The sequence below is a fragment of the Oncorhynchus keta genome, chromosome 13 (genome assembly GCF_023373465.1).
Source record: "Oncorhynchus keta strain PuntledgeMale-10-30-2019 chromosome 13, Oket_V2, whole genome shotgun sequence".
Lineage (NCBI taxonomy): Eukaryota > Metazoa > Chordata > Actinopteri > Salmoniformes > Salmonidae > Oncorhynchus > Oncorhynchus keta.
Window position 1 is genome coordinate 16456461 of NC_068433.1, and position 18856 is coordinate 16475316.

The 18856-nt window shown below is 44.0% G+C and overlaps 1 protein-coding gene across 4 annotated transcripts in view; it reads left to right on the forward strand.

Annotated features, from left to right (window-relative positions):
- LOC118391958 (protein AF-9-like) overlaps positions 1-18456 on the forward strand; it is a 67209-nt gene extending 48753 nt beyond the window's left edge. For all 4 annotated transcript variants that reach the window (XM_052459461.1, XM_035783485.2, XM_052459460.1 and 1 more), the window contains exons 7-14: positions 3776-4384; positions 12782-12854; positions 12998-13051; positions 13182-13314; positions 13579-13678; positions 14275-14331; positions 14635-14706; positions 16292-18456. In XM_052459461.1, the coding sequence (XP_052315421.1) occupies positions 3776-4384; positions 12782-12854; positions 12998-13051; positions 13182-13314; positions 13579-13678; positions 14275-14331; positions 14635-14706; positions 16292-16423 (1230 nt within the window). In that variant the 3' untranslated portion in view covers positions 16424-18456. The remainder of the gene's footprint in view (positions 1-3775; positions 4385-12781; positions 12855-12997; positions 13052-13181; positions 13315-13578; positions 13679-14274; positions 14332-14634; positions 14707-16291) is intronic.
- The last annotated feature ends 400 nt before the right edge of the window (positions 18457-18856 follow it).

Below are 18856 nucleotides of genomic sequence, written 5' to 3' on the forward strand. Positions count from 1 at the left end.
CATAATGCACACATCCATATACCGTAATTGCTGGACTATAAGCCGCTACTTTATTCCCACGCTTTGAACCTCGCGGTTTATACAATGACGCGGCTAATTTATGGATTTTTCCCGCTTTCATAAGATTCATGCCAGCAAAAAAATGAGCACCGTCACATAATGTGACGTAAAATCGAGCGCGCTCAAACTTCCCATCATTCTGATTACGCTAGTAATTTTGTCACCCTCATCATGGCAAAGACACGGAGAAATGCATATGATGCAGCTTTCAAGTTGAAGGCGATCGATCTGGCTGTTGGAAAAGGAAATAGAGCTGCTGCACAGGAGCTTGGCCTTAATGAGTCGATGATAAGACGTTGGAAACAGCAGAGTGAGGAACTGACTCAGTGCAAAAAGACAACAAAAGCTTTCAGAGGGAAGAAAAGCAGATGGCCCAAAGTATTTGCAGCCACTCGACATCAGTGTAAATCGTGCATTTAAGGTGGCGCTCCTTGTTCAGTGGGAGTCTTGGATGACAAGTGGGGAGAAATCCTTCACTAAAACGGGCTGCATGCGAATAGCATCTTATGGTCAAGTCTGCCAGTGGGTCCTGACAGCGTGGAGCATTGTCAAAAAATCCACTATCATCAACGGGTTTCGAAAGGCTGGACTGCTGCGTGTTGAAGGGGCAGCATGAGCTCAGCGGGGTATTTGCCTCCGGATGAAAGTGACGAGAGCGACAATGAAAACGATCCAACATCGGATGAAGCAATTCTGAGGCTATTCATCTCCGACACTGAAGGAGATGACTTCAGTGGTTTCAGTGCACAGGAGGAGGAAGATGAGGAAGTTCATTTGTTTTAATGTACCGGTAGGCACCTGCGGCTTTATAGACATGTGTGGTGTATTTATGTACAAAATACATATTTTTTAAAATAATTCAGTGGGTGCAGTTTATATTCGGGTGCGCTTAATAGTCCAGCAATTACAGTACTCCATTTAAAATGTTACCATCTTAAGTAACATGGAATGTATTTGCTGGTGCTTGGCATGAAAAGTTCTTTAGAACAGTGAAATGCCTGAAGATCGTATTGACAAAGAATCCTGTGATACTCTTAGGACTGTAGCCGTTTGACATTCAGCAAACTTTGACATGTGCATTTACGGGGTACCTTCGATTTTGCTCAGTTCATTCACTTTCATGGCCTCTTATAGGTTTACATGTTCTGGGAGCATCTACTAACCTGCCAGTCTTTTGGTATCGGGGGCTGTTATTGATAGAGCATCACTTTATCTCCACCTTTTACTGGTCTTAAACAGTTTTGTCTGAGCGGGTTAGCAGCTAGATGTCCAAAAGGTCAAGGGGTCAGGAGCAGATAGACAAAATCAAAGGGTTTGGGCAGGTCGTAACACACCCCTACCGTCTAGACGTGCTTAATGGCTTTAAGACATGTATGAAATATTGACTGGGGGCCAGAAAGTGTGACCCCGGGACACACGGGTCACGTCGTTTAGTTGGAGAAAAGGAAATGCACTCCGCTTCCACCTCCAAGTTTTTTTTCACGGTCTGCGCAAATTTTTAAGGTCGCACTTACAGCTGTTGAGTCTTCCCTCCCTTCCCCCACATTCTTGACAAAACAAGTTCCCAGGTCTCTTCTCAAGCAAACTGGAATCCCTTTTTTAAAAACTTTTATCTTGTTCTAGAATACTCTTCATTGACACAGCAGTACAAGAGCCCCAGGGTGGCACCAGGGCTTTCTCTAAAATGAATGAACACTGATTATTAGGATTTCTTTGATATGCTATGGCCAGACTTAACATTGTCTTTGCTCATTTAGTTGTCAGGGGTGTATAGATTTGAGCATTGTAATCAAGCCCCCCCCCCCAAGTAGGAGGCAAGTAAATTGTTCCCAGTAGTGTTTTTGATTTTGACCCCAATAAATCTCACTGTGACGTGGCAAACCTCTAATTTCATTATCCCTACACATTTCCCTGGAATATCTAGTCAACAGTCTAGACTAATTTCAGTGGTACGTACAGTGCCTTCAAAGTATTCATACCCCTTGACTTATTCCACATTTTGTTGTTACATCCTGAATTCAAAATTATTATTATTTTTTTTTAAATCTCACCCATCTACACACACATAATGACAGGGAAAACCATGTTTTTAGAAATGTTTGCACATTTATTGAAAATGAAATACAGATATCTAATTGACATGTGTATCCACGAGCAATACATGTTAGAATCCCCTTTGGCAGTGATTTTTACAGCTGTTAGTCTTTCTGGGTAAATCTGAAGGCATTCCACACCTGGATTGTACAATACTCCCAGTGTCTGTTGGAAAGCAGATTGAACTAGGTTTCCCTCTAGGATTTGCCTGTTTAGCGCTATTCGGTTTATTTTTATGCTAAAATAAATCCGTAGTCCTTGACGATGACAAGCATACACATAATGATGCAGCCACCACCCCAAACACGACCATTTTGTATCCAGGACACAGTTAATTTCTTTGCCACAGTTGTGTTCAGTTTTACTTTAGTGCCTTATTGCAAACAGGAGGCATGTTTTGAAATATTGTCATTCTCTACAGGCTTCCTCTTCACATTTGTCAATTAGGTTATTTTTGTGGAGTAACTACAATGTTGTTGATACATCCTCAGTTTTCTCCTATCATAGCCATTAAACTCTTAACTGTTTTAAAGTCATGGTGAAATCCCTGAGTGGTTTCTTTCCTCTCCGGCATCTGAGTTAGGAAGGACGCATGTATCTTAGCAGTGATTGGGTGTATTCATATACCATCCAAAGTGTAGTTAATAACTTCATCATGCTCAAAGGGATATTCAATGTCTGCTTTAAAAATGTTATCCATTACCAATAGGGGCCCTTCTTTTATTAGGCATTGGAAAACTTCTCTGGTCTTTGGTTGATTCTGGGTTTGAAATTCACTGCTTGACTGAGGGGCATTACAATTCTCTGTATGAGTGGGGTACAAAGATGAGGTAGTCGTTCAAAAATCATGTTACACCTATTGCACACAGTAAGTCCACACAATTTATTATGTGACTTGTTAATCATGCAGAGTTTTACTCCTGAACATATGTAGGCTTGCCATAACACAGGGGTTGAATACTTATTGACTCAAGACATTTCAGCTTTTTATTCATTCAGTAAAAATGTATAAACAATTCCAACTTGACATTGTGGGGTTATTGTGTGTTGGCCATAGACATCTTAATTGAATCCATTTTAAATTCAGGCTGTAACAACAAGATGTGGAAAAAGTCTAGGGGTGTGAATACTTTCTGAAGGCACTGTATGTACAGAAGGCCTTGAGGTCAAGAAGTTAGTTTTTGGCCCCTACCATCTGCTTAGGATCCCGGGAGTTACTATTAGCCAAGCTTTTTGACCCATGTTGTTGCTAATCGCCAGCGTGTCCAACAGACTAATTAGGTGTTTGCCCTGTCGTGTCCACTGACCCTGAAGTGGGATTTCTCCATTCATCAACTTCCCTCTTGCCTGTGTGTAATCCTTGGAGCATTAGTTAGGGCTGAACTGACCTTTTGTTATTTACAAAGCTTATGTAATGTTATATGTAATCCAAATGGTTTAAGATGTTTCACTAACTATCAATAAAATGTTAAACTATCTAAACTTAAAGGTAGCGCAAAACCGAACTCAAGCAAGTTGTTGCAAATCAAGAGTCAAAGTTGATAGATGCTCTATCGTGAAGTTATAGGATCCTATCTAAATAAATTGAGACCTAATCTTTGGCCTGTCCTTTTTGCCGCAGGACAGCTCCAAAGGAACTGGCGCCCTTCTCACCACCACCACCACCACCACCACCACCACTACTAATAGTAGCAGCTCATCCAAGCTACTCAAACCCTCAAAGGACCACAAAGACAAGCCTTCAAAAGAGACCAAAAGTGCCTTCCGAGACTGTGGCAGGGAACCCAGCAAAGCCTCCAAAGATTTCTCCAAGAAACCCAAAGAGAACCAGCCTCTTCTTCGTGACAACCCCCCCATCCCCAAGATGGGCTTCAAGGAGCCCAAGACCATGTCCAAGGAGCACCGGCAGGACGGGGGCTACTTGCACGGGGCCGGGTCTGGGGCGGGGACTAACAAGCGACTGTCTGTCACTGACTGCGAGGACCACGTGACCAAAAAGAAAAAGAAAAACTTAGCGGAATTGTCGTTAAAACCGACAGGGGGCTCGTCCCTGTCGCACGCCCAGTCCCACCACTCGGATAAGAAACTGCTGAAGGACAAATCCCAGGTGCACCCCGCTAAACTGCGGGTGGACGGCCGCGAGGTGCTGGGGGAGCGCAGAAAGGCGTTTCCGGAGCTGATGGATGCCAACTACTCTGACATGGAGGACAATATGTCCACCAAAGCAGTGGTGAGTGAAGGCTTTTTGTACTTGGTGTTTTTGTTGATTGGTGTGGTCTGTCTTGACCACATTGGAAGTAAGTGTTGAATTATAGTTTCATGTCTTCTTCCCTGTAGCTCCTACAATTATTTTAGTTTAAAAAAAGGATTGATTCAGGGATGAGTAATTCTGGTCCTCGTGGCCAGTGTCTGATGGTTTTCATCTCTTCCTTCGAATCAGTGAGTGGTGAAAACCAGATGTAGTTCATGGAAACCAGGTGTACCTTTTTGAGCAATCCATGACATTAATGGATCGATGAATTGTTCCATTGCTTTCTGCTACTGTTACGGCTTCACATGCAGGAACAACAGAGAGGAGGCAATCGTAAACATGGTGGGTAATTCAGCTGCATACGGGCTGCTTTTGTTTGGATGATGGATACCTCCTAAACCACCATGAATTTCCCACCCGGTGCTCCATTTTGACAAAGCCCAAAAGGCTGCCCATGCCAAGTGACTATAATGTTGGCAGGTTTGGAATGTTCTGCAAAATGCAGGATGCAGTTGCGTAACTGTTGTATTCGGAAGAGTGAAAGATGGACAATTTGCTACTCTACGCAAAGAATTAGAGTTCTGGGAATGCTTTTTTTTGTACTGCATTCTAGTTCTTTTGGAAGCATAATGTTGCTGATGGAGCCAAGATTGGAAACCAATCTGAAATACCCCCCCCTCTCTTTCTCACACTGGCCATGTCCCAATACCTGTACTTGCATTCTAAACTGCAGGCATTTTGGGTATGCACATATTTTTATATAGTATGTGACATTTTGAAAAGGTTTGCTTTTAAATGCCAGGATGTCATATTCATTTTGGCTTTTCATCTAGTAGAATTCGCTGCACACGAATGAGAACGAGAATAGATTTTCGAGACCGACGTGTTTAACAACCGCTGATAATCAACTCTACCAAAATGAATGAATGGCAGCAATCAATGCAATTGTGCATTAATTACACATTCTCAGTAGGATGATACTAGTATGCTGATATTTGTTGCTGACTGCATTTGTTTTTACTTAACAGTACGTTCTAAACAGTATGTAGTATGATTTACTACACAGTATGCAGTTCAAGTAGTAGGCAAGCCGAGATTTCGGACACAACTCCTGCCTCTAAATTGTAAACGTGAAATGAATCCGTAGGTCTTTCAGAGGGTTGCCAGCTCCTCACGTGTTCAGGGACTGTTTTATTAGCAGAAAAGCAAGCTGGGTTTTACGACACCCAAGGAGAATGGGAAAAGGACGCCATGAATAGCCAAGAGTTCCTCTTTAATCTTTTGCCTTTAGAAAGGAGGGAAAAGGGGTCAAACATTCTGCATTTATGGCAGAAAGCATCTCATTGTCTTTCTCTGTTTGCTTTCAACTGTTCTCTTTCATGCCCATGGCGTGTTCACTGGCCTCACTCTAAGTACATCACACACACACACACACACACACACACACACACACACACACACACACACACACACACACACACACACACACAGGCATTGCAACCTCAAGCCAAACATGTCCACGGGGTGGTGTTGGTGGGAGATGTAGGTGCTGTGTGTGATGGTGGGGATTTACCCTACAGTACTGGTCTTAAATGGCAAGTTGGGTGGGTGCAGGGTGAGTGGAGACAAATGCCAGGTGCTCAGTCCTCTCCACAGGCTGCCGTGACGACCCTGGTGGCCCAGTCCTGGCTAGCCCTACTCGCGTCCTTTTGATCTGGGCTTCCGCCATGCTGTGTAGGCCTGGGGTAAACAAGGAACCACCAAAGTGGAGGGAGAAAGTAGTAAGGAGAGCGGAAAGCTTCAAGGCCCCACCAGTACTCATGGCTAGATCATATGAACAGACTCGAAGGTCAGGCTAACTTCCCTGTCATGTAATTGAGACACAGGCTCTGCATCATGGATGGCGCTGCGCTCTCTCTCTCTCTCTCCGCTCGCTCGCTCGCTCGCTCTCTCTCTCTCTCCGCTCGCTCTCGCTCGCTCTCTCTCGCTGGCTCTCGCTGGCTCTCGCTGGCGCTCGCTTTCTCTCTCGCTGGCGCTCGCTTTCTCTCTCGCTGGCGCTCGCTTTCTCTCTCGCTGGCGCTCGCTTTCTCTCTCGCTGGCGCTCGCTTTCTCTCTCGCTGGCGCTCGCTTTCTCTCTCGCTGGCGCTCGCTTTCTCTCTCGCTGGCGCTCGCTTTCTCTCTCGCTGGCGCTCGCTTTCTCTCTCGCTGGCGCTCGCTTTCTCTCTCGCTGGCGCTCGCTTTCTCTCTCGCTGGCGCTCGCTTTCTCTCTCGCTGGCGCTCGCTTTCTCTCTCGCTGGCGCTCGCTTTCTCTCTCGCTGGCGCTCGCTTTCTCTCTCGCTGGCGCTCGCTTTCTCTCTCGCTCTCGCTTTCTCTCTCTCTCGCTCTCGCTTTCTCTCTCGCTCGCTTTCTCTCTCGCTCGCTTCTCTCTCGCTCGCTTTTCTCTCTCTCGCTCGCTCGCTTTCTCTCTCGCTCGCTCGCTTTCTCTCTCGCTCGCTTTCTCTCTCTCTCGCGCTCGCTTTCTCTCTCTCTCGCTTTCTCTCTCGCTCGCTTTCTCTCTCGCTCGCTTTCTCTCTCTCGCTTTCTCTCGCTCGAGCTCGCTTTCTCTCTCTCGCTGGAGCTCGCTTTCTCTCTCTCTCTCTCGCTGGAGCTCGCTTTCTCTCTCTCTCTCGCTGGAGCTCGCTTTCTCTCTCTCTCTCTCTCGCTGGAGCTCGCTTTCTCTCGCTGGAGCTCGCTTTCTCTCTCTCTCTCTCTCTCTCGCTGGAGCTCGCTTTCTCTCTCTCGCTGGAGCTCGCTCTCTTTCTCTCTCGCTGGAGCTCGCTTTCTCTCTCTCTCTCTCTCTCTGGAGCTCGCTTTCTCTCTCTCTCTCTCTCTCTGGAGCTCGCTTTCTCTCTCTCTCTCTCTCGCTGGAGCTCGCTTTCTCTCTCTCTCTCTCTCGCTGGAGCTCGCTTTCTCTCTCTCTCTCTCTCTGGAGCTCGCTGGAGCTCGCTTTCTCTCTCTCTCTCTCTCGCTGGAGCTCGCTTTCTCTCTCTCTCTCTCTCGCTGGAGCTCGCTTTCTCTCTCTCTCTCTCTCGCTGGAGCTCGCTTTCTCTCTCTCTCTCTCTCTCGCTGGAGCTCGCTTTCTCTCTCGCTGGCGCTCGCTTTCTTTCTCTCTCTCTCGCTGGCGCTCGCTTTCTCTCTCTCTCGCTGGCGCTCGCTTTCTCGCATCATGGATGTGTCTGTTTGTTAGCGTTTGCCTAATTTTGCGCAACAGTGAACAAGCTGGTCCGTCATCTATATGAAATGTGTAGGCTGTGTGCCTGTCACCTTCCATGCTGTTCTGATCCTTTCTCAGAGAAACAGTAGTAGTTTGTGGCTGGTTTTGTGTTATTGGAATGCTATATGTCTGAGAGTTAAATGTCGTTTGTGTTAAATTGACCTACTACGCGACCAACAGAGCTCACAGAACCTTAATTCACAGCGAATCGAACTTGTTTGCTCAACCTCCTGCTGAATCGAGAGCAAATTAACAGACGTTTTGGCTAAGTCCAGCGACGTTCATCTTGTGCCTGTCTCGCACTTTGGGACCCTCTGAAAGAGACGCGAGGATAGATTGATTGGATCAACCTAATACTAAAGTCATGTTTATTGTCCTTTAAGAGGGCTGCTTTGGTGGCTTTGAGCAAGGCAAGACAAAAGCCCCTAAAGCAGAGTGGCGGTGAGATTTACGACTTACTGAAGAAGCCTGGACCAATAAACCAATAGACCAGCTGCATGTTTGTTGTCGGCCATTGGAAGTTTCCATGCCTTTTGACCTCGCTCTGTGGCTCTGTACCTAGGAAGGAATTGTGGAAGTTTCTAAGGGGCCAACTGTCTTTTGGAAGGCTCGCTCTCTCGAGCGCTCTCCTCTCTCGCTCCTTGCTCTCCTCTCTCTTGTGGTCCTTCTGTAGCTCAGTTGGTAGAGCATGGCGCTTGTAACGCCAGGGTAGTGGGTTCAATCCCGGGACCACCCATCTTGTATGCACACATGACTGTAAGTCGCTTTGGATAAAAGCGTCTGCTAAATGGCATTTATTATTATTATTATTGGGCTCTCCTCTCTCTTGGGCTCTCCTCTCTCTTGGGCTCTCCTCTCTTTTGGGCTCTCCTCCCTCTTGGGCTCTCCTCTCTCTCTCACTTGGACTCTCCTCTGTCGCTCTCGCTCTCTCTCTCGCGCTCTCCTCTCGTTCTCTCTTTTTACAAGTGTCTACTTTTTAGCCGGACAACGACAGGCAGAGAGAAAAGCCTCTTGATTTATAACAGAGGCCTCTGACCATGCATTTGATGTCGATGAGACACCCAGACAGACAAACAGGCTGTAAAACGCTCCAGATGGAGGGAGGGAGAGAATCAAAGATTCTCGCATGACTCCCCAGGACCACACAGGGGGATCGGTTTTAGTGCACCCCACTTGCCAGCCTGACACTTGGCAAGTTCGGGGGGGGGTGGTAATGGACATTTGTTGACACTTCCACAATTGGAATGGAGACACCTCACAAGCCAGACAGGAAACGGAAGCCATGCAGTGATCAACACCTGGAAAATGTCCAATCAAATTAATTACTTCCATTTGTGTCCTCTGGAAAATTAGTTTTTCCTCTCTATTCAGGCTCTAAATCCACAATTTCTTTGTGTGTGTGTGTGTGTGTGTGGTGTGTGTGTGTGAGATGGCCCTATCAAGCCCTTATCAGCTGAAAACATTTTGCACTAGCCATGTCCTGGCTGTAAATCACTGCTTTGTGCTGCCGTGGCTTGGTTTTTCCAAGGGGTCATCTGAGTGGAATGTAAACAAATTAATTCAGATTAACTTTAATGGCTCCTTCAAATGTCCTTTTGGGCCACCCTCCAAAGAGGATTAACTTAATGGTTAATTATTTTCTCTTTCTCCTGAAAGGAACCATCAGCTTTAGCCCCTTCTGCGCTGACTTAAAATAGCTGGCGAAATGTACAACTATTTGTTGTAGAGCGACTTGGATATAGAAGTTGGTGTATTCAGTGAACTTCTGGTGACATTTGGGGTGCAGTATTCTATGCACACATCTTCCTCCCTGTACTAAAATGAGTGTCAGTCAGGATATGACAAGGTGTGCTCATGATGATCTATATATAGTTGAAGTCGGATGTTTACATACACCTTAGCCAAATACATTTAAACTGATTTTTTTCACAATTCCTGACATTTAATACTAGTAAAAAGTCCTTGTTTTAGGTCAGTTAGGATCCCCACTTTAATTTTAAGAATGTGAAATGTCAGAATAATAGTAGAGAATATTTTTTTCACTGTTTATTTCTTTCATCACATTCCCAGTGGGTCATAAGTTCACATACACTCAATTAGTATTTGGTAGCATTGCTTTGAAATTGTTTAACTTAGGTCAAACGTTTGGGGTAGCCTTCCACAAACTTCCCACAATGAGCTGGGTGAATTTTTACCCATTCCTCCTGAGAGCTGGTGTAACTGAATCCGGTTTGTAGGCCTCCTTGCTCGCACACACTTTCAGTTCTGCCAACAAATTCCTATAGGATTGAGGTCAGGGCTTTGTGATGGCCACTCCAATACCTTGACTTTGTTGTCCTTAAGCCATTTTGCCACAACTTTGGAAGTATGCTTGGGGTCATTGTCCATTTGGAAGACTCATTTGCGACTAAGCTTTAACTTCCTGACTGATGTCTTGACGTTGCTTCAATATATCCACATAATTTCCCTTCGGGATGGTGTTCTTCAGTTTACAAGCCTCCCCCCTTTTCCTCCAAACATAACGATGGTCATTATGGCCAAACAGTTCTTATTTTTGTTTCATCAGACCAGAGGATATTTCTCCAAAAAGTACGATCTTTGTGTTTATGGCGGTTTTGGAGCAGTGGCTTCTTCCTTGCTGAGCGTCCTTTCAGGTTATGTCGATATAGGACTTGTTTTACTGTGGATATAGATACTTTTGTACCGGTTTCCTCCAGCATCTTCACAATGTCCTTTGCTGTTGTTCTTCATCTCTAGAAGACAGAATGCGTCTCCTTCCTGAGCAGTATGATGGCTGCGTGGTCCCATGGTGTTTATACTTGCGTACTATTGTTTGTACAGATGAACGTGGTACCTTCAGGCGTTTGGAAATTTCTCCCAAGGATGAACCAGACTTCTTGAGGTCTACAATTGTTTTTCTGAGGTCTTGGCTGATTTCTTTTGATTTCCCCATGATGTCAACTCAAATTGACTCAAATGATGTCAATTAGCCTATTGGAAGCTTCTAAAGCCATGATGACATTTTCTGGAATTTTCCAAGCTGTTTAAAGGCACAGTCAACTTAGTATATTTAAACTTCTGACCCACTGGAATTGTGATACAGTAAATGACATAATCTGTAAACAATTGTTGAAAAAATTACTTGTGTCATGCACAAAGTAGACGTCCTAACCGACTTTCCAAAACTATAGTTTGTTAAAAAGAAATATGTGGAGTGGTTGAAAAATGAGTTTTAATGATTCCAACCTAAGTGTATGTTAATTTCCAACTTCAACTGTAGCAGAGGTTCTCAAGCTGTGTGGTGTGGGATCAAAAGTCGTCTTTCCCAGGGGAGACCAGTGATCAATATATTTGAATTGGTTTGTATTAAACTCTGGTAGTATGACGACATTTAATCTGATGGACGATGGTCTGACTCCACACAGAGAACTTGAGTTGTTGATTAACGTAATGTGTCTGTGTCTGCGGTCTCCATTGGGATTTGTTTAGACTGTGTACTTGTCTGGCCCCAGAAACGTATTGCCTTTGCATGTGGGAATGGAACAGAATCCCCTTTTTATTGTGAGCCTGCTGCACGGTCTACCTGTTGTTGGCTGCCTTCCTGCCCAACTGTGTTTGTGAGGTGTGAATACTGTTCTCAGCCGAAAGCATTGTAAATCTATCGTCATTATGGTTGTGTGTGTGTGACAGGCCCAGATTTACGGGGGTGGGGGGGGACTGTTAAGCCCATCAGGGACTAACTTTATTATCTCAAATCGCCTCACGTTGCGAAGTGACACTCACTCAGTCAATTCAATTCAATTTAAAGGGCTTTATTGGCTTGGGAAAAATGTTTACATTGCCATAGCAAGTGAAATTGGATAATAAACAAAAGTGAAATAAACAAAACATTTACAGTAAACATTACACTTAAAGAATAGACATGTCAAATATATATATAGTGTTGTAATGATGTACCAATATTTAAAGTACAAAAGAGAAAACAATCAACATAAATATAGGTTATATTTACAATGGTGTTTTGTTCTTCACTGGTTGACCTTTTCTTGTGGCAACAGGTCACATCTTGCTGCTGTGTTGGCACACTGGTATTTCACACAGTAGATATGGGAGTTTATCAAAATTGGATTTGTTTTCTAGTTCTTTGTGGATCTGTGTAATCTAAGGGAAATATCTATCTCTGTGGTCATACATTTGGCAGGAGGTTAGGAAGTGCAGCTCAGTTTCCACCTCATTTTGTGGGCAGTGTGTGCATAGCCTGTCTTCTCTTGAGAGCCAGGTCTGCCTTTCTCAATAGCAAGGCTATGCTCACTGAGTCTGTACATAGTCAAAGTTTTCCTTAATTTTGGGTCAGTCGCAGTGATCAGGTATTCTGCCACTGTGTACTCTCTGTTTAGGGCCAAATAGCATTCTCGTTTGCTCTGTTTTTTTGTTAATTCTTTACAATGTTTAAGTAATTATTTGAGTTTTCTCTTGATTTGTTTGGGTTTAATTGTGTTGCTGTCCTGGGGCTCTGTGGGGTCTGTTTGTGAACAGAGCCCCAGGACCAGCTTGCTTAGGGGGCTCTATTTCAGGTTCATCTCTCTGTAGGTGATGGCTTTGTTATGGGAGGTTTTCTGGATTTTGATAATTAGCGGGTATCTGCCTAATTCTGCTCTGCATGGATTATTTGATGTTTTACGCTGTACACGGAGGATATTTTTTTGCAGAATTCTGCATGCAGAGTCCCATTTTGTGAATTCTTGGTTGGTAAGTGGACCCCAGGCCTCACAACCATAAAGGGCAATGGGTTCTATAACTGATTCAATTATTTTTTTAGCCAGATCCTAATTGGTATGTTGAATTTTATGTTCCTTTTGATGGCATAGAAGCTATGCCATCAGTAGACAGTAGATATTTGACTTCAGATTCTCTCCCTCTACACCTTTGTGGTAATTGTATGCTCCCCTAACTGGACTCATTGGCTGCTGATGGCATCACTGTCCTCTCTTAGTGTTTTGTGCACACTGTGTTTGCACCCTACGCAATGGGCTTTGTTCACTCTGCGATCGCTGGTGTTACCATGTAGTATATCTCTAATAGTTTATGGGTCTCTTATCTCTCTCCCTCTCGCCTTTTCCCAGTCGGAGCAGCCCAGTCCGGCCAGCTCCAGTTCCAGCTCCAGCCCAGGCTTTGCAGCCAGCCACAAACGGCAAGGTAACACCAGAATCTATAAATACACACTTTTCCCCAGATCACCCAGAAATAACTATACATTTTTGGGGGGATTGGTCATGACAAAAAGGGGGTATTACATTTTCAATCACTTCCATGCATGTGTTTTTGTTCCATGGACACAGTGGCCGAGTTCGTCCGCAGGAAGGTAGGGGCCGTCCCTGGCACAGCCCACACAGGTATACTCTCGCTTAACTACAGTCCTTGGATGGAATCACAAGACTAAGCATGATGAGTTGACAGTGAAATGTGTATATAAAGTTGTGAGCTCCTCTTCACTGACTCTCTCTCTCACACACACACACACAGTGTTAGGTCCCCTTCGTTCGATAATCCATGACCTGCAGTCGGAAGACAATGAGGATGACTCGGAGGACGACGACGACATGGACTCTGACCTGGAGCGACCGGTGCACACGCACATGACACACCGCCATCGCCGGTAGTTAGCGCCTGGCCATTGTCATGGCCCTTCTGGCCCCTCCCGTTGTCGTGTTCAGTAGGGCTGTAATGAACTGGCAACTCTGGTACCACCTGCTATCGTTGTGCCCTTGAGCAAGGCTCTTTATCTAAAAAATAGTTTCAGGGACACTGCTCTGACCTTGTGCTGCTCCTAGGTGTGTGTGGTTGTACGATTTGGATGAAAAACAACCTCGGACTAATTTCTATTTTGGATTCTAATTCTTGTCATCCTCTTTGTCTGCAGGGTCAGCTTGAGTGACGGCAGTGAGAGCGAGAACAGCTCAGCCCCCTCTCCCCACTCTCGACACGAGCCCCCGCCTTTACTGAAGACCAGTAATAACCAGGTAAGACCAGGGGAAATGATAAATAGTTGTCAGAGGATTGTTTCTTACATGTTATCAGTAAAATGAACTGGTATCCCTGATGTTGAATAGTTTCACATCCTAGAGAAGCCAATCAATAGTTCCTAACCACAATTAGTCCAAAGAAATTGACCGAATACGTTTCCCCCCCTTTTTATGTAAATATTTTTATGTAAATACTGTATTAGCATAAACACTGCTGGGAGGAAACCTTCTGTGTTGTTTGTCATTTTTCTCCTCATTATGGAAGTGAACACGGCTGTTATTGTTATCCAATGCTGCTCGTAGGGAAACATCTGTCGTATTAGCATCCCGTAATTCCCACGATTCATTTCCCTCATACGCCAACCACACTGTTATGTAAATAATGACTGTTGTGTGAACAAATCAGCGGTTTTCCAGCGGGCACGTATGGTAATTCCTTATCTGGGTTGTATATTCCTTATGAACAACACGGAAGCAAACCGGTTGAAACTGGAATGGTCCTTCTTGGACTAGTCCAAAAGAAACACTTATTTGGCATTGCGAAATGTTTTGCTACGTTATGTACTAATGAATACAACCCTGATGTCTCGCAGATACTGGAGGTGAAGCAAACGAAGCAGGATAAGAATAAAAACATTGACTGTGACAAGGTGAGTAGCTTCCTTGCAGTTGGGTCCTATGTAGATTAGATCATACCAGTGGAGTTACATTGAGTGTAATCTTACACTGAAGAAGTCTTCATGTTCACCAAGGCTCATGTAAATGGACAGGAGACAGACACTCTTCCTTGGCCATCCAACCTTTACTCTCTTTGTCATAGTCTCAGATGGTGTGACTAGTTAACAGGCCTGGGTCAAATACTTTAAGGTATTTGAACTTGAACTTGAAGGTTTGCTTGATTTAGCTTGAGTTTGCACTTTTGGAACTATTCAATTGGTATCTCACTCACTCAGGCTTACCTGGATGAGCTGGTGGAGCTACACAGACGACTGATGACACTGAGAGAGAGGCACATACTACAACAGGTGAGGTTTAATAGTGTGTGTGTGTGTGTGTGTGTGTGTGTGTGTGTGTGTGTGTTTTCAGAAAACAACATGTTTGCAGTTCATGTTTGCATAGATGTTACTTGCTAGGGTGGTTTTGTTTGGGCTTGTATGTCCAGCAACTTCATACTGTATGTTACTCGCCACATTATAGTCGAGGACTTCATCTATGTGTGTCTGGAAACGATAGATTATTTGGTTAACCTTTTTTCCACTCCGCCTAAGAGCAAACGTCCTCTTGTTTATGTTCACAAGGCCTATCATATGACCGCATTAATGGCGATTCCCAGCCGCAGTTGCCAAGGAGCGGTCTCGCTCTTCCTCGTTCTCCTAAAGAAAGGTTTGGCTCTGAGCATCGGTGGAAAAACTCATCCCCAAACAACATTAGCAAGTGGCGCGCTGACTCGTGGCGTAATCAAGCTAATCCTCTGAGCGTTTAGAGTTCAGAGTGGCGTTCCACGTCCTCAGAAAACGAGACATGGGAATGATTAACTTTCCAACCTCCCAACACTGTTTCCTCCCCAGTCTCTCTGTTTAGGAAAACCACACATGTAAAAATGGGCTTATGTCATTGTTGAGTCTTTTTAAAGTAGATTGTCTGTCTGCCCATGGGAGATTTTTTTTGTTGTCATTGTGATGAAAACCAAAAATGGGGACTGTGTTTATATCCAATAGAAATGAATCTGTCATGGCAAATGGAAAATGGAAGTATCAGCCAAAATGCTGTCCTACATGACCAAAACCAGGTCTGAAAATCTTGGTGTGGTTCCATCTCTGCGGATACAAGCGGGGGGGGTTGTTGCGACTTGACTTGCAAGCATCTATCTGCTGTGTCATAACAATGGGTGGAGTCTCCCTGCAATCCTGAATCCGGTCTGCGCTCCGAGGGAGAAGGAGAAATGTGTTCCATCCGGTAGTGTGAAACAGATCAGGTTTGGGTCCCCATTACGTTACAACACTGCTGTTGCTTCATCAACAAATACACACGAGTGCCTGTAATTACCACAAGGAAGATGCATATACACACACACACACACACTCCTATCGGAGGAGAACTAGAACCAATAAGACACCAGCCAAGGAAAAAGTATAATTCCCATTTGGGTCTCTCCCTCTCTAATACAGGGTTCTGCATGTGAGGGATGGGATGGAGTGAATTAGGGGGGGGGTCCCCATTCCAAGTTCAACCGACACTAGCCCACCAACCGCTCAATGACATTTCCCACAAATGTGTTTTTAATAAGTTTTGTGTGAGGTCCAACATTTGTCTATGACGAGGCTGCTCTCTAAGACAGTAGTGCACATACAAACTAACTCAGCTGCTGGTCAATATAGTTTAATATCAGCTGCTTAGACATACTATATTATCCAAGCAACATTCCTCTTTTGTTTTAGGAAGAGGAGGACATGCATGGAATATAATTGGTCTGTTTATGTTGAATGTGGAAGATTCAAAGAAAAAAGAAATGTGTACACTTTCTCCATTCTTGCTGGGATTTGGGTTTACATACTGTAGTCTGAGTGTTAACTAACAGCTTTTCTTTTTGTGCCTTCTCTTGCCTCCCAGATCGTGAACCTCATCGAGGAGACTGGACACTTCCACATCACAAACACAACTTTTGACTTTGACCTCTGTTCCCTGGACAAAATCACGGTACGGAAGCTCCAGAGTTACCTGGAAACGTCTGGGACGTCATGAGGTCTGGAAGCAGCAAGCTGCCACGAGGAAGAACTTTGGATTCTTCCTCTTATTTGTTTTTTTTACTTGAACTTTCTCTGCGTTGCAAAAAAGACTACCGGCCGGCCCCTGCCCTGGGTCTTTGTGCCTGGCGGTTATGGTCGCGCCACTCTACTCGTTGGAACCTGGCTCTCCACACGACCAGGGTAGCCCGCGAGCGTCACAGACCTGAACGGCGTGTCGCATCACCCTTGAGATGAGTCCTGTCGACCAGGAATATCACCCAGAAAGCCTTGAAAGAATTCCACAGTTAACAAAACAAACCGGAGGAAAGAAACGGAGACCTTGCTCTTAAAAGGAATGTGCATATTATTATCATGTATGTGTGTAGAATTTTTTGTTCTTTGTGATGAATGATGCATGTTCAACACTGCCTTACCACATTTGTCAGTCTTTATTTATTGAGTTTGAGTTTCAGGTGTGCGTGTTAATAGTAGCAAAACAGAATTAGTCTTGTGCAAGCACTTCACAATATGCATCTCTCTGGCTCTGGAAGGATGGTGGAGCAACGTTGAGATTTCAATTATCTCATGTGACGGATCAGTCAATCGTCCCTCTCTCTCTATGAGGAATTCTGCCTTCTCAAACGATATGTTATCAGTGCCCAATTGTACAAGCTGAGACCAATCGTGGACTCGCAATTAATACAATTGTATCAATTTATATTCCATTCTTGGTACCTAAACTTGAATTGGTGTATTGGATGATGACTAGGCAAATTTCAGAAGTGGTGTGCTGCATGTCGTTTTTACAAGCTCTTGCTTGTATTCCGCAGCTCTTGCTGTCCACAAGTTGAAACCGTGTGTGTGTGTGTGTGTGTGTGTGTGTGTGTGTGTGTGTGTGTGTGTGTGTGTGTTTGACCAATCTATTGTCAGCAGGCCTGTGCTAAAAATGAACCATATTGAATCCTGTTATTTTGGTGGAAGAAATGTACTCAAAGACATTGAATCTTATTTATTTCACGGGGTCCTTGGTTGCCAAATCAAAGTTGTGCATTAGAATTGAGAAAAAATAGAACTGAGAAAACAACATGTTTTTGTTCACGTTATTCTGGAGGACATTTTCCTTTTTGCTAATCTGAGGAATTAATGTTGATTTGGTTTAGTCTGCCGAGCGACGCCTCAATGGGAATACCAGTGGTCGTAGCTACTCACTGGGCCACACAAAGGCAGTATGTTGTGTTTTGCTTGACCCATGTCTGCCTTAAGTTCTTGTGTATTCTTAGGACATACAATAAAATGTGTATTTTGTACAGATGAGGACATGTGCAACCTGTGGTGAAAGCAGTTATTGGCACAGTGTGATTTTTAAATTTGTCTTTTTGTATGTTGTTGCAATGTCCTGTTGATTGACTGGCATTTTGTCCCTAATTTCTCCAGTTTAATTTCTAAGCCCAAAGATGTTTGTTTTGGTTGGGATGTCATGATGTAGTCTTTATTTGCATATAAACTGTATATGTGACAACAATGTCATCCTTCATTATTTGGAAGGTTTGAAAGTATACCATCGTTTTAAAATCCCAACAAATGTGTGCTTTAGTCAAACTGCCTTCTGGTGCATCCACATCATGCAGCTAATTATTTCCTACCAGTTAATTTCATCAAAACACGTCACTTTCTTTCTTAGATAAAGTAATACAGTTCAAATGCAGACCCCACTAACACTTGTCCAGTTACATGTTACAGTTACATTTTTGTTGCTTTATTTGGGAGAGAAACAAGACTACTGAAGGAATATCCTGTAAAATACCTCCATTTGGTGAGAAGGGGGTGTTAGGAATGGACATAAACACCAACATTTTCAAAGGGCTATTTAATGCCTGGGTCTGTTCAGGAGGGTAAAATGTTACAGAACATTAAGATGTAAATATATTGTGCAAAACAGATATCTGTCCTCAAGTATAGGGAGTCAGTTCAGCTCCATATACATTGCATTCCTATTGGCAACATTCTGAATGTTTTGCTCTACTGAATAAACCCCAGTTATCCTCTGCATCTAGCAGTCATCTCCATCAGTCTCCTATCTCTTACCTATTAAGATGAACATGGTGAGGTTATTAGAGCAATTTGCAGTCTTGTTGGGTTGAATGTGGGCATTATTTTCCTCAGTCTCTGTCAGTTCTACCTGATCAGACCCATTTACTGTGTGGTTTCTCAGACACCTTACAGAGTTGCAATTCCAAATGCACAGTTGTAATTTCTTTGTGAGGACACTGGTTTTGTGTGATCCAAGGTTTCGCATTTGTGATGTTTCCTTCTAATCACTGAATTCCAAGGACAACTTGGTAATTTGATGACATCCCCAGTTTTCTTCAACTAGCCACTGAATATAAATGTCACTATTCTTTTAAACCAAGTGTAGATTATTTCTGAGTGGGTGTTGATTCCCAGTGAT